Source organism: Acipenser ruthenus, chromosome 1 (genome assembly GCF_902713425.1).
Source record: "Acipenser ruthenus chromosome 1, fAciRut3.2 maternal haplotype, whole genome shotgun sequence".
NCBI classification, from domain to species: Eukaryota; Metazoa; Chordata; class Actinopteri; order Acipenseriformes; family Acipenseridae; genus Acipenser; species Acipenser ruthenus.
In genome coordinates this window covers 104,973,486-104,996,996 of record NC_081189.1, presented here as the reverse complement: position 1 = coordinate 104,996,996, position 23,511 = coordinate 104,973,486, and the positions used below count along the sequence as shown (strand labels likewise).

The following is a 23,511-nucleotide window of genomic DNA, read 5'->3' as shown; positions in this document are numbered from 1 at the left end:
AAACAAATAGACAAAGGCCTTGTACAAAAAGATTCTTAATATCTTCGGCCAGTATGTTTCATCATAACTGTGGAAGTGAGAATAGGAATGTGAACCTTTTCGTGGTCTGGGTGCGGGCCAAAGAAATGTAATTTTTGGGTCTGAATTTGAAATCACCACAAACGTTTTCTGTCCTTTCGGCATCCTCGTCTGTAATCCTTTCCCAAATAACGTATTGGAAAGTAAATGTACCAGTATTTCCTGCACTAAAGCAGGAGGAGATTAGGGAGGAGTCAGCTGACTAAGCAGTGTTCTCGCTTGTTACAATGTTAAACTATATCCAGACCACTAGAGAAAGCTACCATGCTGTATAGCCTATTGTATGAACTCAATCTGTGGAGAATGGTAGACAATCTGTGTGTGAATGTGAGCGCGTGAGAGTCAGTCGATGCAGGCAGTAGGTAAAGGACAAACACTTGTGGGTTCAGGTCGGGTTGCAGATCTTACTAAAGCGGGTTGCGGGTTCGGGTCGGGTCCTGTAGTAGCACAGGACTTTACATTAAATTATACACAGAACCATGTTTTTGATTGTCACTGGAGTTTTCATGGATGCAGTTTCCAGTTAAGCTTGTATTTTATATAGCCATGCTGTTAGTCCATTTTACTGGTAATGTTTTTCATTTTTATTTAGGTTTAAACAAAATGTAACTATTTACGTTTTACAGTTTATAGTTGAGTTTTTTTCTAAACGCTAGACAGTATTGATCTACACCGAGAATTAATTCTTCACTTTACCAGCACTTGAATAGGTCTTATTTAAAAAAACACAATTCAGCATTTATTGTGTAAAATGGTTCTAGAAATTATTTTAGCAGAAAGGTAGGTAAAAAATAAAATAAAATAAAAATAATAATAATAAAAAAAAACATTACTATTACTGAAATTCTAAAAATACAATTGTATAGTATAGAGGACATATTTAACAAAGTACCAGCGTAAATCACTTTAGAGATCTGTCTTCCTGTCTCCTAATAAGCAAGCAGAAAATATCTATGCTGTCTGACCCCACAGGCATGTCTGAGATGTATGGCTGTCTGTGTAAGTAAAGGAGAAGAAAATAGCAGACTACTGTAGTTTAATAACCCAATTTAATACTATAAACAGCTTTTACTTTTGGGTTAACTACAATTACAAAATTCTTACCTCATGCAGTTCTGTAAATTCACAGGTTTTCCCAAAACTCGAAATGTGCCCAGCTGCTGAACATTTACATGCCTCTTTATTTTCTTTACTAGATTCCTCAGTTTCATAATCTTCCAAGTGTATACTCACTACTGAGGTCTCTCCATCACAGTTGCATATTTCTTGCTCTACTATTGGCAATAGAGCACTGGAGCCTTCTTGGGAATCTAATGAAGTCTGTGCACTCTTTTCCATACCAGACTTCTTTAATCTAGGTAAAAATTTACCAGACTCAAGTTCTGACTTTCCATAGTAGGGCCCCTCACACTCAGCATCTTCCTCCAATGGTTTGAGATCTGCTTGTGGATCTTCAAACACATCTGACTGAGGGAGGACAGGAAGATTCAATTCTTCTTTTTCCGATTCCACCTCTGAGTCACTTCCTCCTCCAGGAGAAAGTTCAGAGGCAGAAATCGGTCTAAAGTGAGTCCTAGGTGAAATACGAATAGCTCTGTACTGTGTTCGGTTTATCCCATAAAGTCTAGGATGAAAAGCTTCACTTTCTGAATCTGAACACAGTATTGACTTGGGCTTGAAACTTGGGCTGAACGATGCAATATCTTCAGGCTCAAATGAACACTCCACATGAAGAACTTGTGAAAATGGATTGTTCAAGTCAAAGGATGAAAATGAATAATCAAGCCCAGACTCATCACTCTGAAAATTGCTGCATGTTCCTAATAAATCTTCATGGAAGATAAAAGAAAATCCCTTGTTTAATCTATCTCCACCTTTTATTGCCTGGTCACACTGACCAAATGAAACCAATGGCCTCCATAAAGGTTTGTGGCCAGGAGCAAAACAGTTACCTGTGTTCATAAAAACATCAGTACCAGCGATTGTCACCACGTCAGAAGCTGCGCATTGTACTAAGCTCTCTCGAGTATGACTGGGTGGTACAACTGCCCAGTCTCCATCACTGTTAAAGGTTTTAAGCTCACCGTAGACTCCTCCAAGAATAAATGTATTGTGATCTTTATCAGGGTTCATGTCCCAAGGTTTTGATGGTGTTGTATAATCACCACCATCTACCTTTGAAAGCTCGCCTCTTATAACTGTCGGTTCCTCCAAATGTTCCTTTTGAACCTCCCACAAATGATATTCTGACCGCTGAACTGCCTTCTTCTGGGGCAACTGCAGGGTATCAGTTGCTGTTTCTATGTCTAAACAGCAATGATAATTTGCCTCAACAGGAAACAACCCATCCTCTGTTATTTCTCCTTCTAGTGTTGCTACTGAATCTCCATCTCCAACACTTGTCCAAATGCCCTTTATCATCCCTGAGCTGTAGTTGTCATTTTGTTGGTTTGGATCCTCTGAAAAAATGTCTGCTGCGTCATAAGGTTTGCTTTCATCTTTTTCCAGCTGGATTCCACACACTGACTCAAGCTTGGATTTCTTTTTAAAAGTCAGGTCAGGTACTTTGCTTATAATATCATCCTTTTGTTGACATGCATCTTCATGTAGAAAGTCTAAAAGTTCATCTTCTAGGTATTTGGAGGAGATGCTGGGGACTATACAATTAATCTCTTCTGTGTTAAAATGTGCTGACTCCTCTACATTAGACTCCTTAACATTAGTCTCGTTATCAGAACGTGTTTCTTCTGAATGTGACCATGGGCTACAAGTTCGTGTTGAGAGATTGGAACAGTGTTCAGTTTCATCAAAGGCACTATTTTTGGTCCATATTAGCAAACGAGATTGTTTATTTCCAAGTGGATCCATACAGCTATTAGAATCAGTGTTTTCATGACCAATGGTTAGTGAGTCACAGGAAAAAGGTAAAGTGGAGCCATCATATTGCACTTCAAAGAGTGAAAAACAAGAAGAGTTTAATCCTTCATTGGGTTCTGAAAAATACTCTTCTTGATTTCCAAAAAATCTGCTTTCATTGAATAATGTATTGTCCAATATAGGGGATGGTCTAACGGGAGAATCCCCTGTAAAGCTTTCCCCATCAATGTCTTCAGAACTAAAAGATGAACAACATTCCCAAACTTGAGCTATATTTTCAAGATCTTGCAAGAAAAACCCATCTGCACCAACAGAGCTGTGTGAATCTGCCCTTATTGCACTTTCCCCTTGCAGCTCAAGTCCGTCTAACATTACACAACACTCTGCCTCAAAGTCTCTTTGCTCGTTGCTTTTTTGTCGAATCATACTTAAAATTCGACTTTCTTGTATTGAGTCTGAGGCACTAGTATCCAATATGGATTGATAAATATCCACTTCATAGAAGTGAGTAAATTCAGACAGATGCTCATCATCTAAAGCTCTGCTGCCCTCTGGTTGAGGGCAGGTTGAGGTCCCATCGACGTCATCAGCCTCATCTATTACAGCAGGCATTTCCACAAAGTGACCATCAACAAAAGTACCTGCGGCGAGGTATGTTCGCTGAAAACTGCTGTTTGCAAAACAAATACCTTGCATTGACTCAGACAGCTTTTCAACATTTGCAGGTGCAGAAAGAACATCTTGTGAATCCAGACTTTTTCGGTATGTAGTCTCAAGTTTGCTTTTCCTGCTAAAAGGAACAAAATATTCTGTGATTGGCTCAGTATACCATAATGGTTCTTCCCTATATTCTTTTTTATTTCTACTCTCAAAGCCAAATTCTTTAATCTCACTGCAGCTGAAATCTTTTCTAATTTCTTTTAATGGTCTCTTCCCCTTTTTGCACAGCTGTTTAGTGGGCCCACTACTGCGACTGCTTCCACCTGTGTTTCTTCTTTGTTCTTTTTCTGCATCTTTCAATGCTAACTTCACTTGCCGGTTTTGCCCTTTTTTGTTTCTACCCATGTCCCTTGTCTTATGCCTTATTTTGATGGATTTCAATGGTGGTTTTATCTCATACTGGTTCCCACTGGAGCTAGAGCCAGCTTCACTGGAGCCAGAGGACCAAGAGCGAGGGCGCAATTTTCCATCACATCTGTGCTTCATCTGCTTTTTACTCTGATCAGTTCTGTCATCCACCATGTTGTTATAGTGCCGGTTCTCTTTTTCCTTTTTACTTCTTCTCTGTTGGGTACGATCACTCAATGTACTGCAAACTTCAACAATTTTTTCGTTTCCAGTTTCACCCTCACTGTTACAGTCCTTTGGAGAGGAGGTGTCAGTGCTTGTCTGAGGAGCAGCGGAAGATGAAGAACTTGAATAAGAGCAAGTTTTAGACTTATTCCACACCGTCATAATTTCATGAAGACAAACTGTTTTTTCTGACAAAGGAGGAAAAGCTTCATAATACCTATGAATTAAAAAAAAATGTTTAAGATTAATAATAAATATACTGGGAAAGTATTTCAGCCATTTGGCCAATCAATGCTCATCAGTTCAGCAGCTGGTTGCTTCCAAATCAGGTCTTGAATGTTACATAAATTGATAACCTTTAAGGCTGCATTACAGTATTTAGTATTATTGGTATGATATTCCCAACTCTATGACAAGTGGAATCTCCCCACTTTCATTTGCATTTCAAGTATAACTTAAAATCACATGATCCTCTGTGACTTTTGACTGATTAAAAAAAAAAAAACCCTGCAACTTTATTTTATTCAAATTATATTATTTGTAAACTGTAAAGCTAAACAAACAAAACACTGGCTAAATGTAATTGTTTATATGTAACCAATATTTATAGGCTCACATCTCAAAACTACGATTTTGTTACAATGTTCAGCGATGTGGCCATGTCAGGGCCAATGGCTATGAGCTTTCAGCTTCATAGTGTAGGTATAGAGCCAACACAGCTGAAAGGTCACAGCCACAAAGGTCAAATCAACAGTTCCACAACAGCACTTAATTTTGTTGAAACCTAGTTAGCAACAGCTAGAAAAAAATTTAATGAGAACATCTAAGTGAAAGGAGCAACATTATATTACTCGGATTAACGTCACTATACAAAAAATGTAAGAATTTATAATAAATATTCTTGGGCATTCCATAAAATAATGTAACATTTCTGAGTTAACAATATCTTACTAGTCGGGCATAAGGAAATTAATATCCCATGAGTAATTTCAAACACAATAGAAACAACATAAATATTCTATTTTCACAACTGGTACCTAGGACTATTACCCACAAAAAAGATGCCAAATCTTTCTGTTTTATATACCTACATTTCCACCTGATCCTTAGATGAAGGAGATTCTGCAAGTTCAGGAGTCTGTGATCCCAGTGATTTATTGTTTTGTTTTTTTTCTTCTTGGGAAAAGAAGAAAAAACAAAAGTTATGGAAATCAACTTTTAGAAATGTTTTATTTGGTCAACAACATGTCTAAACATGCCACTATTCCATAAAATAAAATAAATATTAGAACCACTATTTTAAATGTTTTTTTAAAATTATTAAAGTTTGCAATTTTCCCCTTTATATTGAAATTAGAAATATTAATTTTGGTGAACAAAAACAAAGCATCTCAGGGGACAATGTACAGGAAATGTCAAACCAGAGCAATGGTTTGTAGAGGCATTTAGTAAAATAGGTATGTGAAAAAGATCTGTATGACTACTGTGTCCAGAAGTTAAAACAACATGGCAGTGGAATAGTTAATATATAAAAGCCACCACCTGTAATGGAACTTCATTGAGAAATGCATAGAACATATCTGTGTACCATCTGTAATGTCACTAACAACACAAAACATACCTTTCTGTTTATTCTGAAGATCTTTCAGTTTGGAGCAGAGCTCCTCAACTAATGTTTCAATTCCAGAGCTCTTCCCAAAAAAAAAAAAAAAAAAAAATTATTAAATACATTACACTAATGCAGTGAAAAGGAACAATATTCAAAAGTCCTATGACACACTGTATAGTTTTTGATAATGCAACTGAATAAAAGCCTAAGCCACATAGATTAAATAATTAACTTTTTCTGTGTATCTCTATTGCCAACTATGACTGCTTGACACTAAACCTAGAAGATGTTATATATTTACAAAATCCTATCGACACTTATTACAGAAACACCTAGGGATTTGGCCAATGGTATAAATGCTCTGCATTAAATGTGTTAAATATAACTCCATGCTAGACATGCTGGACAGGATAATGACTAAGCATTAACCAGAGGCCTTGACACTTTTTTGCTCAAAAAGCCAGCTAGTTTTTAAAATAACAACACTTTCATTTCTAAATAATGACCTATAAAGTATTGCATCCTGTCATATTCTTTATATCACTACAATGTACATTTAAAAACAAGTGTTGAAACATCTATCTACTGGCTTTCCAGACACTTGTCAACATACTAAATACTTTAAGAACGTAACATAACTCCCCCCCCCCCCCCCCTCCAAAAAAAACCCCCACACACTTAAAAAGCAAATACTTTATCAATACTAAACTTTCTATTAAATAAGGATAGATATATATTTCTTACCATATCACTCAAAGAAAGTCTAGTCTTAACAAGTCCTACATTTCCTCTTGCATCATTGTACTAACACTCACATCAGCTGACAAGCTGCATACTACTACTAATACTGTGCTGCCTGTAGTGGTAAAAAATAGCCCACATTGCAGGATACCAAACCCTCAGAGAGCAGTTATTAAAGAGTAAGTATTGGAGTTATGTAAAATATAGCGTTATACGTCCCCACGTGTTGCTACAACTGTTTAATTAACGCACCTGGCATTTTTTTTCTTTTCATTAACATCCTGATGATTTTTTACACTTATAACTTTAAAGTCAGTTTCAAAGCTCTTTTCATGATGCCCACTCTACAGCACTGGGGTTTGAGATCTGTCCTCCTAATTACTGCAGGAAAAGGGATTACATTTTTTTTTTTTTTTTTTTTTTTTATAAACATAACAAGTGGTCTGGCTTTTCTGTTCCCTACCATGGATCGTTATTGCTGTGTTACCTGTTTGACAATGTCAGACCAGATCGAATGATTGCAAACACAGTAAAATCTGAAAAAGATCTGTATCCCTTGATAGTATAAATATTTTCTTTGTGTCTTGATTATTAATTGGACAGGAAAATAATCAAATTGTGATAATTGTGTTTCCAATATCCAAGTAAAGATAAAAAGTATAAGTACCATTGCTAATGACACATCCTCCCTCTTGTATACCATACTTATCCCTGATTTGTCTACAGAAACTCTGGAGGGATTCAAGGTCATTCTACCACTGCCTTTTGTGTACCGAGGCCAAATTTTGGATTAAACAACTGATTCTACTCAAACTAATTGATGCATCATAACATATTATGTAAGTCATATTCACATGCTCTAGAGAAAATACACCATAAAGCATTTAAAGTGAAAAACATCTTTAGAAAGAAAAAAAAAAAAAAAAAAAAAAAATCACTAAATCCTAATGTATACAATTTTACTATTATAAAAGAAGACAAACCATGTAATGAGTTAACTATACATTTACACAATCAATATGTATTTATTAACATAAATTAAGATATTTAATACTGCCCCTAAATTCACTGTCAACCCTGTTACAGATGAGAACTCCCCTTGCAAAATAATGAATTATTCAACAAATCAAATGACCTTCAGCATGTGACATTATCATCAAGTAAGAAGATATAGGAAAACACCTGCAGGCATGTCTAAACAATTTTTTATATATTTTTTTTTAAGCTCGCTTGTCTTGGGGGTACACAAAATACATTAGAAAACTTTAATTATTTCAAAAATCTACAATTAGTTAATCTTTACCAGAAGCACAACATGGGCTCCCACTCTGTTTACCTCACGGGACAAAGGCCAAACTTTGTTTTATATATCTCAACCATGTCACTGTATAACTCTGCACTTATAAACTAAATAAAAAAATAAAAATAAAAAAAAATAAAAAAAACAACATTTAATAAACAAAAAAGTCATTTTTTTTATTAAATATCCTTCCATCTAAAACTGAGCTCAGAAAAAAATTGTTCCATAGAACTTTTTTTTTATAGATGTTGAACTGAACATTGCCATTGAAAGTGCAGTTTTTCTTTATTTGATTCCTTATACTTCTGGTAATTCTTGGTTTGTTCATTAAAATACATTAAAAAAAAATTGTAATTGTATTTCGTTATCCAGGGTAGTGACAGAAGGTATCCATACCAGATTAGCGCAACTGCTTCACAGTGGCAAGAAAGACATTATTTGCGTTATAAAATACCCGGTTACTGATCAAACTGACTTTGCAGTTTACGGCTGGACAACATGGAGAACTACTGGGCCTGTGTTAAGGAACAATTTTAAACAATGCAGGGGAGAGCAGAAGAGATGATACAAATTTCTGTGGAGAGAAAGGTACAGCAGAAATTGTTGAGATGCATTTCTAAACATTCTGCATCAGATCACACAGCTGCACAGTGGGTGGACCCGTGGCAGCAGGCAGGGCAGGAGATGCAACCGACCAGAGGAGTACAGACATAGACCTGGGGCAGCAGTAACAAAACATGTTTTAAGAGCGACCCAAATCTTTTTTAAAAAGCTGAAAGTTTAAGATATTTTTTAAAACTATTTATTTTCAGAATAGGATAGGGAATCACTGTAGTTCTGACAGCGTTCAGGGAGAAGGAGCAGAGCGATCAGAATGGCGAGTTTTGAATTGATTTGAATACAGTGGGACTCTATTCATCCGTGCTCTTGGGTGGACCAGTCCACGAATGTGTGAAATCCGTGGATAAATGAGGTGTCATTGCGTGTGACTAGAATGCATGAATAAAATACAGAAACTAGTAATGTAAACCAAATTAGCATTTACTGGAGATGTATGCAATACAATATATTACAAAGACAGAAGAATGTTTTAAAATTAGTTTACTTTGACAGTTATACTCCAAGCAAAATCTTTTCAAAACGCGATACGCGATTTCCCTAGCTTTTGCTGTTCTACCAAAAAATGTTTATATACACTACCGGTCAAAAGTTTTATAACACCCCCATTTTTCCAGTTTTTATTGAAATTTAAGCAGTCAAAGTCCAGTGAATAACCTGAAATGGTACAAAGGTAAGCAGTAAACTGCCAGAGGTTAAAAAAAAAGTTTAGGTTACCAAAAACTGAAAAATAATGTACATTTCAGAGTTATACAAAAAGGCCTTTTTCAGGGAACAAGTAATGGGTTAACAACTTACAGCTGTTCTGCAGCAATGGAAGTAAATTAAGCCTTGATAGTTGATGCTAACAATTCCTACAGGTGTCCCAACTTTTGCTGATTACTTACAAACCCTCTGTCTGTATAAAAGCAGTGTTGGAACAGACTGTGTTACTACACCCTCTTAAGCATTACTTGGACAGTATTGTACTGCAGGAAGTAGTATATTGCTCTCATAATGGCGAGAAAAAGGCAATTAACAAAGGAAGACAGACAGACCATTATAACCCTTAAAAGTGTAGGGCTTTCCTTTAGAGAAATTGCAAAGAAAGCCAAGGTGTCAGTGAGTACAGTTTCCTACACCATCAAAAGGCACTTGGAAACTGGAGGAAACTCTGACAGGAAGAGGTCTGGCAGACCCAAAGCCACAACAGAATCAGAAGACAAGTTTCTGAGAGTCAACAGCTTGCGTGATAGGCGGCTCACAGGACAACAGCTTCAAGCACAGCTTAACACTGGTCGAAGTAAGCAAGTCTCAGTTTCAACTGTGAAGAGAAGACTTCGAGCTGCAGGTTTGACAGGTCGAGTGGCAGTAAGAAAGCCATTGCTAAGATGGCAAAATAAGAAAAAGAGGCTTGCCTGGGCCATGAAGCACCGCCAGTGGACTACTGAAGACTGGAAGAAGGTCTTATGGACCGATGAATCAAAATTTGAAATCTTCGGTTCATCACGCTGGGTTTTTGTACGCCGTCGAGTAGGCGAAAGGATGGTTCCTCGCTGTGTGACACCAACTGTCAAACATGGAGGAGGAAGCGTGATGGTCTGGGGCTCTTTTGCTGGATCCAGAGTCGGCGACTTGCACAGAGTGAGTGGCACCCTGAACCAAAACTGCTACCACAGCATTTTGCACCACCAGCAAGATAATGACCCAAAACATACCTCCAGGCTATGTCAGAACTACCTTAGAAGAAAAGAACAAGACGGTAGGCTTCAAATCATGGAATGGCCACCACAGTCTCCAGACTTAAACCCCATCGAGCTGGTTTGGGATGAACTGGACAGAAGGGTGAAAGCAAAGCAACCTACAAGTGCAACACATTTGTGGGAACTTCTGCAACAGTGTTGGGAAGAACTTTCCGAACAATATTTGATTTCCATTGTAGAAAGAATGCCAGGAGTGTGTTTGGCTGTTATATCTGCAAAAGGTGGCTACTTTGATGAGTCAAAAATTTAGATTAAATTTTGTTAAACAAAACGATTCCATGATTTCTTTTTTATCTCCAATTGTTTATTTGTTCTATGCTTTAATTTCAGAGTACACTGAGACATTAAACTGCGTAAATTTCAATAAAAACTGGAAAAATGGAGGTGTTCTAAAACTTTTGACCGGTAGTGTATGTATATATATATATATATATATATATATGCATATATATATATATATATATATATATATGCACATATACACATATACACATATACACATATACATACACACACACACGTGTGTCAATGTGGCCCCCACTCTAAATTTTAGGGGGGCATTTTCTTCGGTGAGGGGGTCAATATGTTTGATAATTCAGAACCAACCACCATTTCTTATTTTTGTTTGTTTTTAAATGTGCCAGCAGAGTTTACTGACCTTTTGTTTCTGAAGAACAAAAAATAAAACTGTAAAGTTGTAGATACAACCGAGGTGTCTTTACACTACTCACTGTCATTTTTGGGGAAAATATTGGGAAATGTGTCACAGTGACGCTGGTGTATCACTGAGTAGAGGACATTCATTGTACCACATCACATTAACAGGGGTTTTCAATCTTTTTAAGCTACATACCCGTTTCCAAAAAAAGTAGTCCACCGCATACCCCCATCTGAGATACAGTCATAATAAATTTAAAACAGAAAAAAAGGTTTGTACAATAACATGATACAACAAAACGCACAAGCCTTGGCATGTGTGATGGATAAAATTATAAGTTACAGTATTATAATGGAATATACATATATACATATATATATATATATACATATATATATATATATATATATATATATATATATATATATATATATATATATACACAGTGCCTTGCGAAAGTATTCGGCCCCCTTGAACTTTGCGACCTTTTGCCACATTTCAGGCTTCAAACATAAAGATATGAAACTGTAATTTTTTGTGAAGAATCAACAACAAGTGGGACACAATCATGAAGTGGAACGAAATTTATTGGATATTTCAAACTTTTTTAACAAATAAAAAACTGAAAAATTGGGCGTGCAAAATTATTCAGCCCCTTTACTTTCAGTGCAGCAAACTCTCTCCAGAAGTTCAGTGAGGATCTCTGAATGATCCAATGTTGACCTAAATGATTAATGATGATAAATAGAATCCACCTGTGTGTAATCAAGTCTCCGTATAAATGCACCTGCACTGTGATAGTCTCAGAGGTCCGTTTAAAGCGCAGAGAGCATCATGAAGAACAAGGAACACACCAGGCAGGTCCGAGATACTGTTGTGGAGAAGTTTAAAGCCGGATTTGGATACAAAAAGATTTCCCAAGCTTTAAACATCCCAAGGAGCACTGTGCAAGCGATAATATTGAAATGGAAGGAGTATCAGACCACTGCAAATCTACCAAGACCTGGCCGTCCCTCTAAACTTTCAGCTCATACAAGGAGAAGACTGATCAGAGATGCAGCCAAGAGGCCCATGATCACTCTGGATGAACTGCAGAGATCTACAGCTGAGGTGGGAGACTCTGTCCATAGGACAACAATCAGTCGTATACTGCACAAATCTGGCCTTTATGGAAGAGTGGCAAGAAGAAAGCCATTTCTTAAAGATATCCATAAAAAGTGTCGTTTACAGTTTGCCACAAGCCACCTGGGAGACACACCAAACATGTGGAAGAAGGTGCTCTGGTCAGATGAAACCAAAATCAAACTTTTTGGCAACAATGCAAAACGTTATGTTTGGCGTAAAAGCAACACAGCTCATCACCCTGAACACACCATCCCCACTGTCAAACATGGTGGTGGCAGCATCATGGTTTGGGCCTGCTTTTCTTCAGCAGGGACAGGGAAGATGGTTAAAATTGATGGGAAGATGGATGGAGCCAAATACAGGACCATTCTGGAAGAAAACCTGATGGAGTCTGCAAAAGACCTGAGACTGGGAGGGAGATTTGTCTTCCAACAAGACAATGATCCAAAACATAAAGCAAAATCTACAATGGAATGGTTCACAAATAAACATATCCAGGTGTTAGAATGGCCAAGTCAAAGTCCAGACCTGAATCCAATCGAGAATCTGTGGAAAGAACTGAAAACTGCTGTTCACAAATGCTCTCCATCCAACCTCACTGAGCTCGAGCTGTTTTGCAAGGAGGAATGGGCAAAAATTTCAGTCTCTCGATGTGCAAAACTGATAGAGACATACCCCAAGCGACTTACAGCTGTAATCGCAGCAAAAGGTGGCGCTACAAAGTATTAACTTAAGGGGGCTGAATAATTTTGCACGCCCAATTTTTCAGTTTTTTATTTGTTAAAAAAGTTTGAAATATCCAATAAATTTCGTTCCACTTCATGATTGTGTCCCACTTCTTGTTGATTCTTCACAAAAAATTACAGTTTCATATCTTTATGTTTGAAGCCTGAAATGTGGCAAAAGGTCGCAAAGTTCAAGGGGGCCGAATACTTTCGCAAGGCACTGTATATATATACACACACACACACATACACACACAGTACTGTGCAAAAGTTTTAGGCAGGTGTGAAAAAATGCTGTAAGAATGCTTTCAAAAATAGACATGTTAATAGTTTATATTTATCAATTAACAAAATGCAAAGTGAGTGAACAGAAGAAAAATCTACATCAAATCAATATTTGGTGTGACCACCCTTTGCCTTCAAAACAGCATCAATTCTTCTAGGTACACTTGCACACAGTTTTTGAAGGAACTCGGCAGGTAGGTTGGCCCAAACATCTTGGAGAACTAACCACAGTTCTTCTGTGAATTTAGGCAGCCTCAGTTGCTTCTCTCTCTTCATGTAATCCCAGACAGACTCGATGATGTTGAGATCAGGGCTCTGTGGGGGCCATACCATCACTTCCAGGACTCCTTGTTCTTCTTTACGCTGAAGATAGTTCTTAATGACTTTCGCTGTATGTTTGGGGTCGTTGTCATGCTGCAGAATAAATTTGGGGCCAATCAGATGCCTCCCTGATGGTATTGCATGATGGATAAGTATCTGCCTGTACTTCTCAGCATTGAGGAGACCATTAATTCTGACCAAATCCCCAACTCCATTTGCAGAAATGCAGCCCCAAACTTGCAAGGAACCTCCACCATGCTTCACTGTTGCCTGCAGACACTCATTCGTGTACCGCTCTCCAGCCCTTCGGCGAACAAACTGCCTTCTGCTACAGCCAAATATTTCAAGTTTTGACTCATCAGTCCAGAGCACCTGCTGCCATTTTTCTGCACCCCAGTTCCTGTGTTTTCGTGCATAGTTGAGTCGCTTGGCCTTGTTTCCACGTCGGAGGTATGGCTTGTTGGCCGCAAGTCTTCCATGAAGGCCACTTCTGACCAGACTTCTCCGGACAGTAGATGGGTGTACCAGGGTCCCACTGTTTTCTGCCAATTCTGAGCTGATGGCACTGCTGGACATCTTCCGATTGCGAAGGGAACTAAGCATGATGTGTCTTTCATCTGCTGCAGTAAGTTTCCTTGGCCGACCACTGCGTCTACGGTCCTCAACGTTGCCCGTTTCTTTGTGCTTCTTCAAAAGAGCTTGGACAGCACATCTGGAAACCCCTGTCTGCCTTGAAATTTCTGCCTGGGAGAGACCTTGCTACCAGTATAACTACCTTGTGTCTTGTTGCTGTGCTCAGTCTTGCCATGGTGTATGACGTTTGACAGTAAACTGTCTTCAGCAACCTCACCTTGTTAGCTGAGTTTGGCTGTTCCTCACCCAGTTTTATTCCTCCTACACAGCTGTTTCTGTTTCAGTTAATGATTGTGTTTCAACCTACATATTGAATTGATGATCATTAGCACCTGTTGGTATAATTGTTTAATCATACACCTGACTATATGCCTACAAAATCCCTGACTTTGTGCAAGTGTACCTAGAAGAACTGATGCTGTTCTGAAGGCAAAGGGTGATCACACCAAATATGGATTTGATTTAGATTTTTCTTCTGTTCACTCACTTTGCATTTAGTTAATTGATAAATATAATCTATTAACATGTCTATTTTTGAAAGCATTCTTACTTTACAGCATTTTTTCACACCTGCCTAAAACTTTTGCACAGTACTGTATATATATTTACTTTTGGATAAAAATAGTCCATCAAACAGGTTTCTAGTTGTTGGAAACATCAACATAATTTTATTGCAATTACTAATTAATTATAATCAACGAAGCCTCCATGCTAAACTCAGTCACTCAAAAATGACATAGGACTATTCCATGATAGCAAATGGCAATCATGTATTTTTATTGATAATACAATTACAGAAAAGACGGCAAAGAAAAGTTCAATATCCACGGCTCTTACTTTGCTAGTAATGTACTGGTATTGAGCCAACAATGCAAATTTATTCACTGGATTGAAAGCTAAAAACTCACACCAGACGTAACGGCTTGTCAAACTAGACCGCATGCAGTACTTCGGTTTCTGATTGGCCAACATTATGTATTTTGAAATGAACCAATAGTACTTAAGTTACAATAAACTTTAATCGGGTCATTGAAAAAAAAATATATCGACTTGCAGACATGAACGCACATAGGAAATAAAATGAGTTAAAGACTAGGCTTTTAGTTTTTTTAAATATGTATTTTTTTTTATCCCAGACAGACTGCAGTAACCGCCCAACTGTTTATATGACATTGAAACAACAAAAATGTTATTTATAACGTACATATTTAATATGTAAATTAGCCATGTGTGCACTGAACGCTCTGTCACAGCACAGCAGTCTGGTGTTAGCGATTAAACGTTGATTACATGATAAAAGTTTGCAATAGATTGTGAAGTGGTACTAAGTAAAATGCGCTGTCTGCCATTTCAGAATTTTTATCGCGTACCCCAGTTTAAAAACCGCTGCATTAGAAGAAACCACATTATCAACAGATAAAGTTTAATAGTCATATTTAAATGCAATTGTCCTGACTGGTAAATTCTTACCTTCCAGCTGCCCCTTTATTTTGATAATTACCATATCAAAAATGTCATTTTTTTATTTATTTTTTTTGACAATTTTCATTCTTAGCCCCCAAGTAAATATTCTGAACGGTTTTCAAAGCAATTTTTGCTTTATTTTTACAACACACGTTGGTGTTGATATGATAAACGCGTATCTGCTTCAGGTACTGTATTGCATTTTTTTCAAGGTTAAACGATGGCCCGTGTTACACAGAACACTAAAAATAAAATGTCAAATATACAATATGTATTTCGTTGGTTTTGTGGATTTGCTATATTTTAATACTGCACATAATGATATGGTTTTGAAAATGCTACTTACCAAAACCGTGACTGCATGTGAACTGTATTACATAATAATTTCCTTTATTCCGATTCCAGTGGGGTTATCTCAATGCAAGATGTATTATATACAGTGCTGTATAAAATTACATACACTGATATATATGAAAAGTTCACTATATATAAATTTTTATATATAAATGCTGTTATAGGCCTACAGGTGAAATGGCGCTTATGGTGCATAACACATACTGAATTATTTTGGGACATAATGTTAGCATTTTGTGTCATAGAAAAGACACATTTCACATATTTTATAACGTTAACGCTTTTTTTGTTTTGTTTTTTTTTAATCGATGCGGTTTTCGTTTCACAAATCTACTGCACTTCGTCTATAAACTGTATTGCATTACGCACAAGTTCAAACTTCTCCCATTCACTTGCTAGATCACTCCATATCTCCAAACATCAGACAGATATTTTGCCTAGCAAATAGATAAGTTAAAAGCGGAAGAATTTCACAGTATTTTTAAGCACAAATATAATAGCCTGCATTTCAAAAGTCACTGCTGAAGCTGATTACTTATTCTTCCAGAAGTAATGGTCGGGTGTAACAGGGATACAAGGTTATATTTGCGCCGGGCCAAGTTGTTAACAAGCCTGATGATGTTGTCGTCCAGGCTTTAATGTGAAACTGCCTGTAACCAGGGAGGGTGCGAGCGCATTCTACTGGACTGGAGAATAAAAGCACGAGTTTAATTATGAAAACGCAAGTGTAAACAAACAAGTAAAAAAGATTAGCCTGTCGTCAGACATGTCATGGTAATAAAAATGCATTCATATGCTGTGTATTGGTATTGCGTCTCATCTGGGAAGGGGGACATACGGGCGCGTTAAGAGAAATTCAGCGGGACATTTTTTTATTTCAGAGGGTCATTGGCGCGGCCTAGCGCGAACACTGTATTTTATATATTTATATATATATATATATATATATATATATATATATATATATATATATATATATATATATATATATATATATATATATATATATATATAATACAGTGCCTTGCAAAAGTATTCAGACCCCTGACCAATTCTCTCATATTACTGAATTACAAATGGTACATTGAAATTTCGTTCTGTTTGATATTTTATTTTAAAACACTGAAACTCAAAATCAATTATTGTAAGGTGACACTGATTTTATGTTGGGAAATATTTTTAAGAAAAATAAAAAACTGAAAGATCTTGCTTGCATAAGTATTCAACCCCCACACATTAATATTTGGTAGAGCCACCTTTCGCTGCAATAACAGCTTTAAGTCTTTTGGGGTAAGTATGTACCAGCTTTGCACACAGTGTCGGAGTGATTTGGGCCCATTCTTCTTGGCAGATTTGCTCCAGGTTGTTCAGGTTGGTTGGACGATGCTTGTGGACCGCAATTTTCAAATAGTGCCACAGATTCTCAATGGGATTGAGATCAGGACTTTGACTGGGCCACTGTAGGACATTCACCTTTTTGTTCTTGAGCCACTCCAGTGTTTCTTTGGCCTTGTGCTTGGGATCATTGTCCTGCTGAAAGGTGAATTTCCTCCCAAGCTTCAGTTTTTTAGCGGACTGAAGCAGGTTCTCTTGCAGTATTTCCCTGTATTTTGCTCCATCCATTCTTCCTTCAGTTTTAACAAGATGCCCAGTCCCTGCTGATGAGAAACATCCCCACAGCATGATGCTGCCACCACCATACTTCACTGTAGGGATGGTGTGTCTTGAGGCATGGGCAGTGTTAGGTTTGCGCCACACATAGCGCTTTGAGTTTTGGCCAAAAAGCTCTATCTTGGTCTCATCTGACCACAAAACCTTTTCCCACATCGCAGCTGGTTCACTCTCATGCTTTCTGGCAAACTCCAGACCTGCTTTCAAATGGTACTTTTTGAGTAACGGCTTCTTTCTTGCCACCCTCCCATACAGGCCAGTGTTATGCAGAGCTCTTGATATGGTTGACTGGTGCACCATTACTCCACTCCCAGCCACTGAACTCTGTAGCTCATTCAAAGTGATTGTTGGCCTCTCTGTGGCTTCTCTCACAAGTCTCCTTCTTGTTTGAGCGCTGAGTTTTGAGGGACAGCCTTTTCTTGGCAGTGCCTGGGTGGTGTGATGCAGCTTCCACTTCCTGATTATTGATCCAACTGTGCCCACTGGGATATCCAAACACTTGGATATTATTTTGTACCCTTTCCCTAATATATGCATTTGTATTACTTTATCTCTAACTTCTGTAGACTGCTCTTTGGTCTTCATTTTCCTTCAGATTCACAGCCTGACCAATGATCCTTCAACAGTGGGGTTTTTATCCAGAAAATGTGACAGCAACTTTAATGGTTCACAGGTGGAGGCCAATGGTAAGGTAATTGTGTCCTCGTTAGGGCAATTTCTTTCATCGGTGTAAACTGGTAGATTCCACAGCACAGGGGTTGAATACTTATGCAAGGCACTGTATATATATATATATATATATATATATATAAATACACTACAAAAAAAAAAATATATATATATATATATATATATATATATATATATATATATATATATATATATATATATACTACAAAGCTACAATCATATGGCATTTTATGAAATATCCCAATGTATTATCGCTAATTTACGGAGCCCCAGAGACGACATGGTTGAGAAAAAAAAAAAAAACGTTGGACTAATCTGTGCGCACAGTTTAGACGACATGGTTGAGAAAAAAAAACGTTGGACTAATCTGCGCGCACAGTTTAGCAATCTGTGCGCACAGTTTACTAGCACAGTTTGTCATCAGTAAAGTGAGGCTTTAGAATGTGCCAGCATACATACGACTTTGCAAAATGGTGAGCAAAGAGGAATTAATCGAGACATATTTTTACTTAGGACTGAAATATAAGGACATTATTCATGTCCTCAGTGCAAAACACAGGATAATATTGAGTCTCAGGAACCTACAGCGGATCCTCAAAAAAAAGGGACTACTTCACCGCGGAAACTATACAAGTTTGGTTGACATTGTCAAATTTATCCGACATGAACTTCATGGAGGGACAAACGATAAAAAAAAGGATTGTTATAAATGTGTAGCTCAATCTACTGGGCATTATCAACAAATGGACAGTGTAAGAGAAATCAGATTTTGTAGAAAGGATTTGACTAGACAGTATACAGGGTTGAAAATACGTACTAATAAACACTTTTCCCAACTCCAAATTGAAATATTACAGATGGACATATTGATTTTTAACTATTAACTCACACAACATTTAAGGCTAGAACTGTAGACATCTTAATACAAATAAGTATAACTGCCTGATCAGAATGCACACGTTTTATCCAATGGAATTGTAATATATACGTTTATTGAAAGTAATGTTCGTAGCTAACATGCATTTAAATTAATAAGAATGGCGTATTTTGGATTGTTTAGGTTAACCCTTGCAGGAAATAACCTGTATTTAGCAACATTATTATTTACTCATAAATATTAGTTGTTTTTGTCTGCTTTAAATAGGAACCTCATGGTTGGCAAACAATGAGTCTTAATTAGTAGGCCTACGTTTAACTGTCTCTACTGTTTTATAAATGCCGTTCAGTGAAGGCAGATAATAGCTCGTACCACTCTAAGAAGACTTGAACAGCTGCAAATATAAATGCCCTCTAAAGCTACTACTGTTGTCACAAAACAAAACAACCGCAGATTCAAATGCTGAATAGGCACCTTTCATGTTAGGCTATTTACCTTACATTTGTTGGCATAAGGTACGGAGCAACTTCTATCACATCGTAAACCTCATGTTCCAAACTGACCAATTACTAAACTGTGCGTGCGGATTCGTAAACCGTGCGCGCGGATTCGTAAACCGTGCGCGCGGATTAGTCCAACGTTTATTCCACGCATTAATATTAAATAATGGTAGCTTGTTGCTAGTTTTCTGGCATTTCAAAATAAAAAATACAATTTATTTTTATTTTTTTAAAAAAAAACACCCGAAAAACTAAACAAACAAGCCTGCTGTGTCATTTAAACTTGTCTTACATTTCAACAAAATACATAAACAGAATTTTTTTTTTTTCCGTAACTTTTTTAAACAATTCACTGCTGCAAGTTGTTCTTTTGAACCTTGACAATGTCCACCATAGTCTTTTGTTTCAGTGAGGCAAAATATGTTTTCTGGGCTAAGTAACTGCCTAAGGAGAACTAATTTTACAGAATCTTTCTGCTGTTCATACTAAGACATGAAGCGCTGCTGTCTTGGCATCGACTCCACAGGTTAGACGGACGCATGCTAATTAAAGGGTAGTAAGTTTATTTTAAAGCATTTTGTATCTGTAACATAATCTCGACCGTGTGGCCAGATCGAAATAGGGAGACCAGAACCAAAAATGCTGGTGCCACAAACATGATGCAGCAACGAAGTCACAAAACTGAGTCACGCTCTGTCCCGTCCACCCTAATATAAGCGGTGTCTGATATAAGAGGCTGTGATTTAGTCGTGTCTAATGCTAAGAGATCTCATTCATCACTCTCTGAAAGAAAAGCTCTATATTAACTCGTCAACATTTCAAAAGGGCAGATACAGTCAGGTTTGTGTGCAGGAACTGGATATCACAACTTTAAAACGGGTTTATTTAACACAGTGCCTTTTTTCTTAGTACTGTGCTGTATATAAGTTACTTGAAAAGAACACATTAGATAAAAATGTGTTTTTTTAACTTCTACATTTGTCAAATACAGTCGTGTCCGTTCTACAAAATGTTGTTATAAATTCATCGAATATGCATTATATGTCTTGTCATTTCTAAAAATAGACCGCTTTTCCCCCCATATGCATTGAAATAAAGGCATTTTTTGGATATAACATCATTTGCTTGTAAAGTATCTTTTTTCTGGTCCGAATGTGGTGCATTATATCAGTTTGACTGTATGGTGTTCAATCACCCAAGGAGAAAGGGAAGCAGGATTTTATTAATAAAAAAAAAAAAAAAAAAAAGAAGATCTGCAGCTGGGCGTTTATTTAATTAATACAGACCCAACAGAGTTTTGAAGTATAGACTATGTACATTTAATCATCACACAAATGTTTTAAAATCTAAGAACTTGTTTCTCAGGACAGTATTCCATGTGGTACTTACTTCATCAGAGGCAGAACGCAGACATTGGACAGCAGCCTGTTTCTTCATTTCCTCAAGACTCAAGTCTGTACCCTTCTTCTTGCCCTTCCCCCATTTCTTACCAGTTCCCTTCTCCCAGCCCAAGAAGATGTCATTTTCCTAAAGAGAAAAAAAAAACGTAAAAAAAAGAGGGTGGCAAAGTTTAGGTCACATTTAGTGGCACAGTTAAACTACTTACTCTATACTAACATCATTTTTATCAGAGGTGTTTAAAAAAACAAAAAAAAATTGAGTACCTGGTCCTGCAAATCATAGTCGTAACTATCATGCAGCAGAAGACTGAGGACATATCGTGTGTAGATCATGGCATCAATCCCACACTTCTCCAGCTCCTGTCCCAGCCAGGTCTGCACTGGGCCCAAAGCGTGAAGGAAAGACATTTCAGAAGCAGGCAGGGGGCTTGAATAAGGGCTTGAGTAGCTTTCAGCTGCAGGACCATCCAACTCAGTACCGATTGGGCGCATGAATCTAGGTGTTTGGCATTTTGAAATACAACGGCATTTTTGACTGATGACTGATGGGGATTCTGTCTGGAGGCAATTTCACTCCAGCAGGAAGAGGAAAAGGTGATCTACATGGACAATCATGTAGGTTTACTTGTTACGGTTAGCCATAAAATGATGAACTTCAGGCATGACTAACTGGTGCAACGCTGTTACCTATGGCAAAACACTTGGTTGTGTTTGCGTCACAATCCGTTGCCGAGTTTCATATTGAGTTCAGAATCACTCCTCCGGCAAAACCTATAAAAGAGAAAACTTTATTTAAATTAAATAATGTATAGAATGTTTAATAATATTAATAATATTTACACAGTGAAGTACAAGTTCCATCATAACTGGACAAGTGGTTAGATGAAAAGAAATGTAAAAGTGACAGTCAGCACTTGTTTATCCAACCCCTCTCGTCACAGGTTCCTGATGGATAATTGAGAAAGATGGTTTTATGAAACATCCACTAAATCATGCTGAACCAGAAAAAAATATCTTACCCCATTACTGCACAAAGGGAAAAAAAAAAAAAAAGATTTGTACCATAACTTTGTATTTTATTGAGACCCTCAAAATGTCCTTTCAAACCTTTCGTTATTTTTTTTTAGTTGAGAGTCCGGAACCCTCAATGAGAAGAAGTTTTGGAGATTTCTGAGGGCTGGTGCTATTGCCTTATCCTGCTTTAGTGAGTTCATATTTTATTAAAATATGAAAACTAATCTTTTATGGTTTATAGGTCATGAACATTAGTACACGTTCTTTGCTTTAAATATATCCAAATGGTGACCATTTAATTCAATATAATACTGAGGATAAGGGGCCTTTTCTCCAGTAAATCATTTAGTATCTATATTTGTATCTGCTGTCAGTATAGTTTAGTTTGACTGCTGCAGGCAATGTTCTTTTCTTTCTTAATTCATCATCATTCACTGAAATTAAAAGTGTTGTAATCCAACAATTTAGTGAAATATATATTTTCTTTGAAATTCTATTCTACACAGTTATTGTTGACAATAGAACTGTTCATTTCTTTAAAATTATCTAAAAGAAAAAAAATCAGATTTTGCTAGACAAATTCACCTGTGGGTTTTCGGGGCCCCATTTTAGGTCAACCTAAAATGAAAAAATGACCCTGACCAGAAAAATCACCCTGGGCTCAACTTACACGCTACCATCATGTGTAGCACCTCGTTCGAGTCGTAATGAATAGGGCTTTGAGAAAAAATACCAGGAGCACCTAACTCACTTTTGGCAAGTTATGAGACAAGGAGTAAGTGACGAGTTTTATTCGAACTTCAGCCCGACCGTTTACCTTGTAGGGGATGCCGGTCCTAAAATGTTAGTATTGCTGTAAGAACCTTAAGGGCCACTTTCAATTTTGTGAAACGCTTTTGGTTTCAAGCGCCCCCCCCCCCCCCCCCACTGGTCATTAACCCCCTCTGAAATTTGAATTTGTGGTATTTCTACCAAGTTTAACCCGAAATAACTCACGTGGGGGGGGACTCCAAAAAAATCACCCAAACATATTTTTGGATAGATGTTGAGGATATCTAAAAGAATCAAAGAAAACATTTTGGTATCCGCGGATTTTGGCAGATTTTTGAAGTGTGTCATGCAGTCGAGCATTGCTTATGGCCTCTTTGGTGAGGCTAAAGGCTAAGTAGTCCTAACCGAACTGACATTATTCTTCAATTTTGCATTGTCTGGAATTAGATCTACTATTCTAAAAAAATACCAAGAGCACCTAACTCACTTTTGGCAAGTTGCCAGTCAAGGGCTAAGTGACTATTTGAATTTCAGCCCAAACCTTTACCCTGTAGGGGATGCGGGTCCTAAAATGTTGTTATTGCTGTAAAAACCTTAGGGACCACCCCCCAAGTTTTGTGAGACACTTGCTTTCGAGTCGCCCCCACTGGTCATTAACCCCCTCTGAAATTTGGATTTTTGGTATTTCTATCAAGTTCAGGCCGGAATAACTCATGTGGGGGGGCTCCAAAAAATCACCCAAAGATATTTTTGGGTAGATGTTGA

At 37.3% G+C, this 23,511-nt stretch overlaps 1 protein-coding gene across 6 annotated transcripts in view; it reads right to left on the bottom strand.

Annotated features, from left to right (window-relative positions):
• Nucleotides 1-23,511, bottom strand: part of LOC117421323 (uncharacterized protein KIAA0232-like) — a 38,897-nt gene that overhangs the window by 8,964 nt on the left and 6,422 nt on the right. For 3 of the 6 annotated variants that reach the window (XM_059033055.1, XM_034035562.3, XM_059033068.1), the window contains 5 exons: nt 21,226-21,732; nt 20,951-21,088; nt 5,870-5,939; nt 5,340-5,424; nt 1,183-4,465 (listed from right to left, as the gene is read on the bottom strand). In XM_059033055.1, the coding sequence (XP_058889038.1) occupies nt 1,183-4,465; nt 5,340-5,424; nt 5,870-5,939; nt 20,951-21,088; nt 21,226-21,453 (3,804 nt within the window). In that variant the 5' untranslated portion in view covers nt 21,454-21,732. Of the gene's footprint in view, nt 1-1,182; nt 4,466-5,339; nt 5,425-5,869; nt 5,940-6,601; nt 7,515-20,950; nt 21,089-21,225; nt 21,733-23,511 lie in introns of those variants that run through there. The other 3 variants (XM_059033073.1, XM_034035563.3, XM_034035566.3) reach the window with 3 other exon arrangements.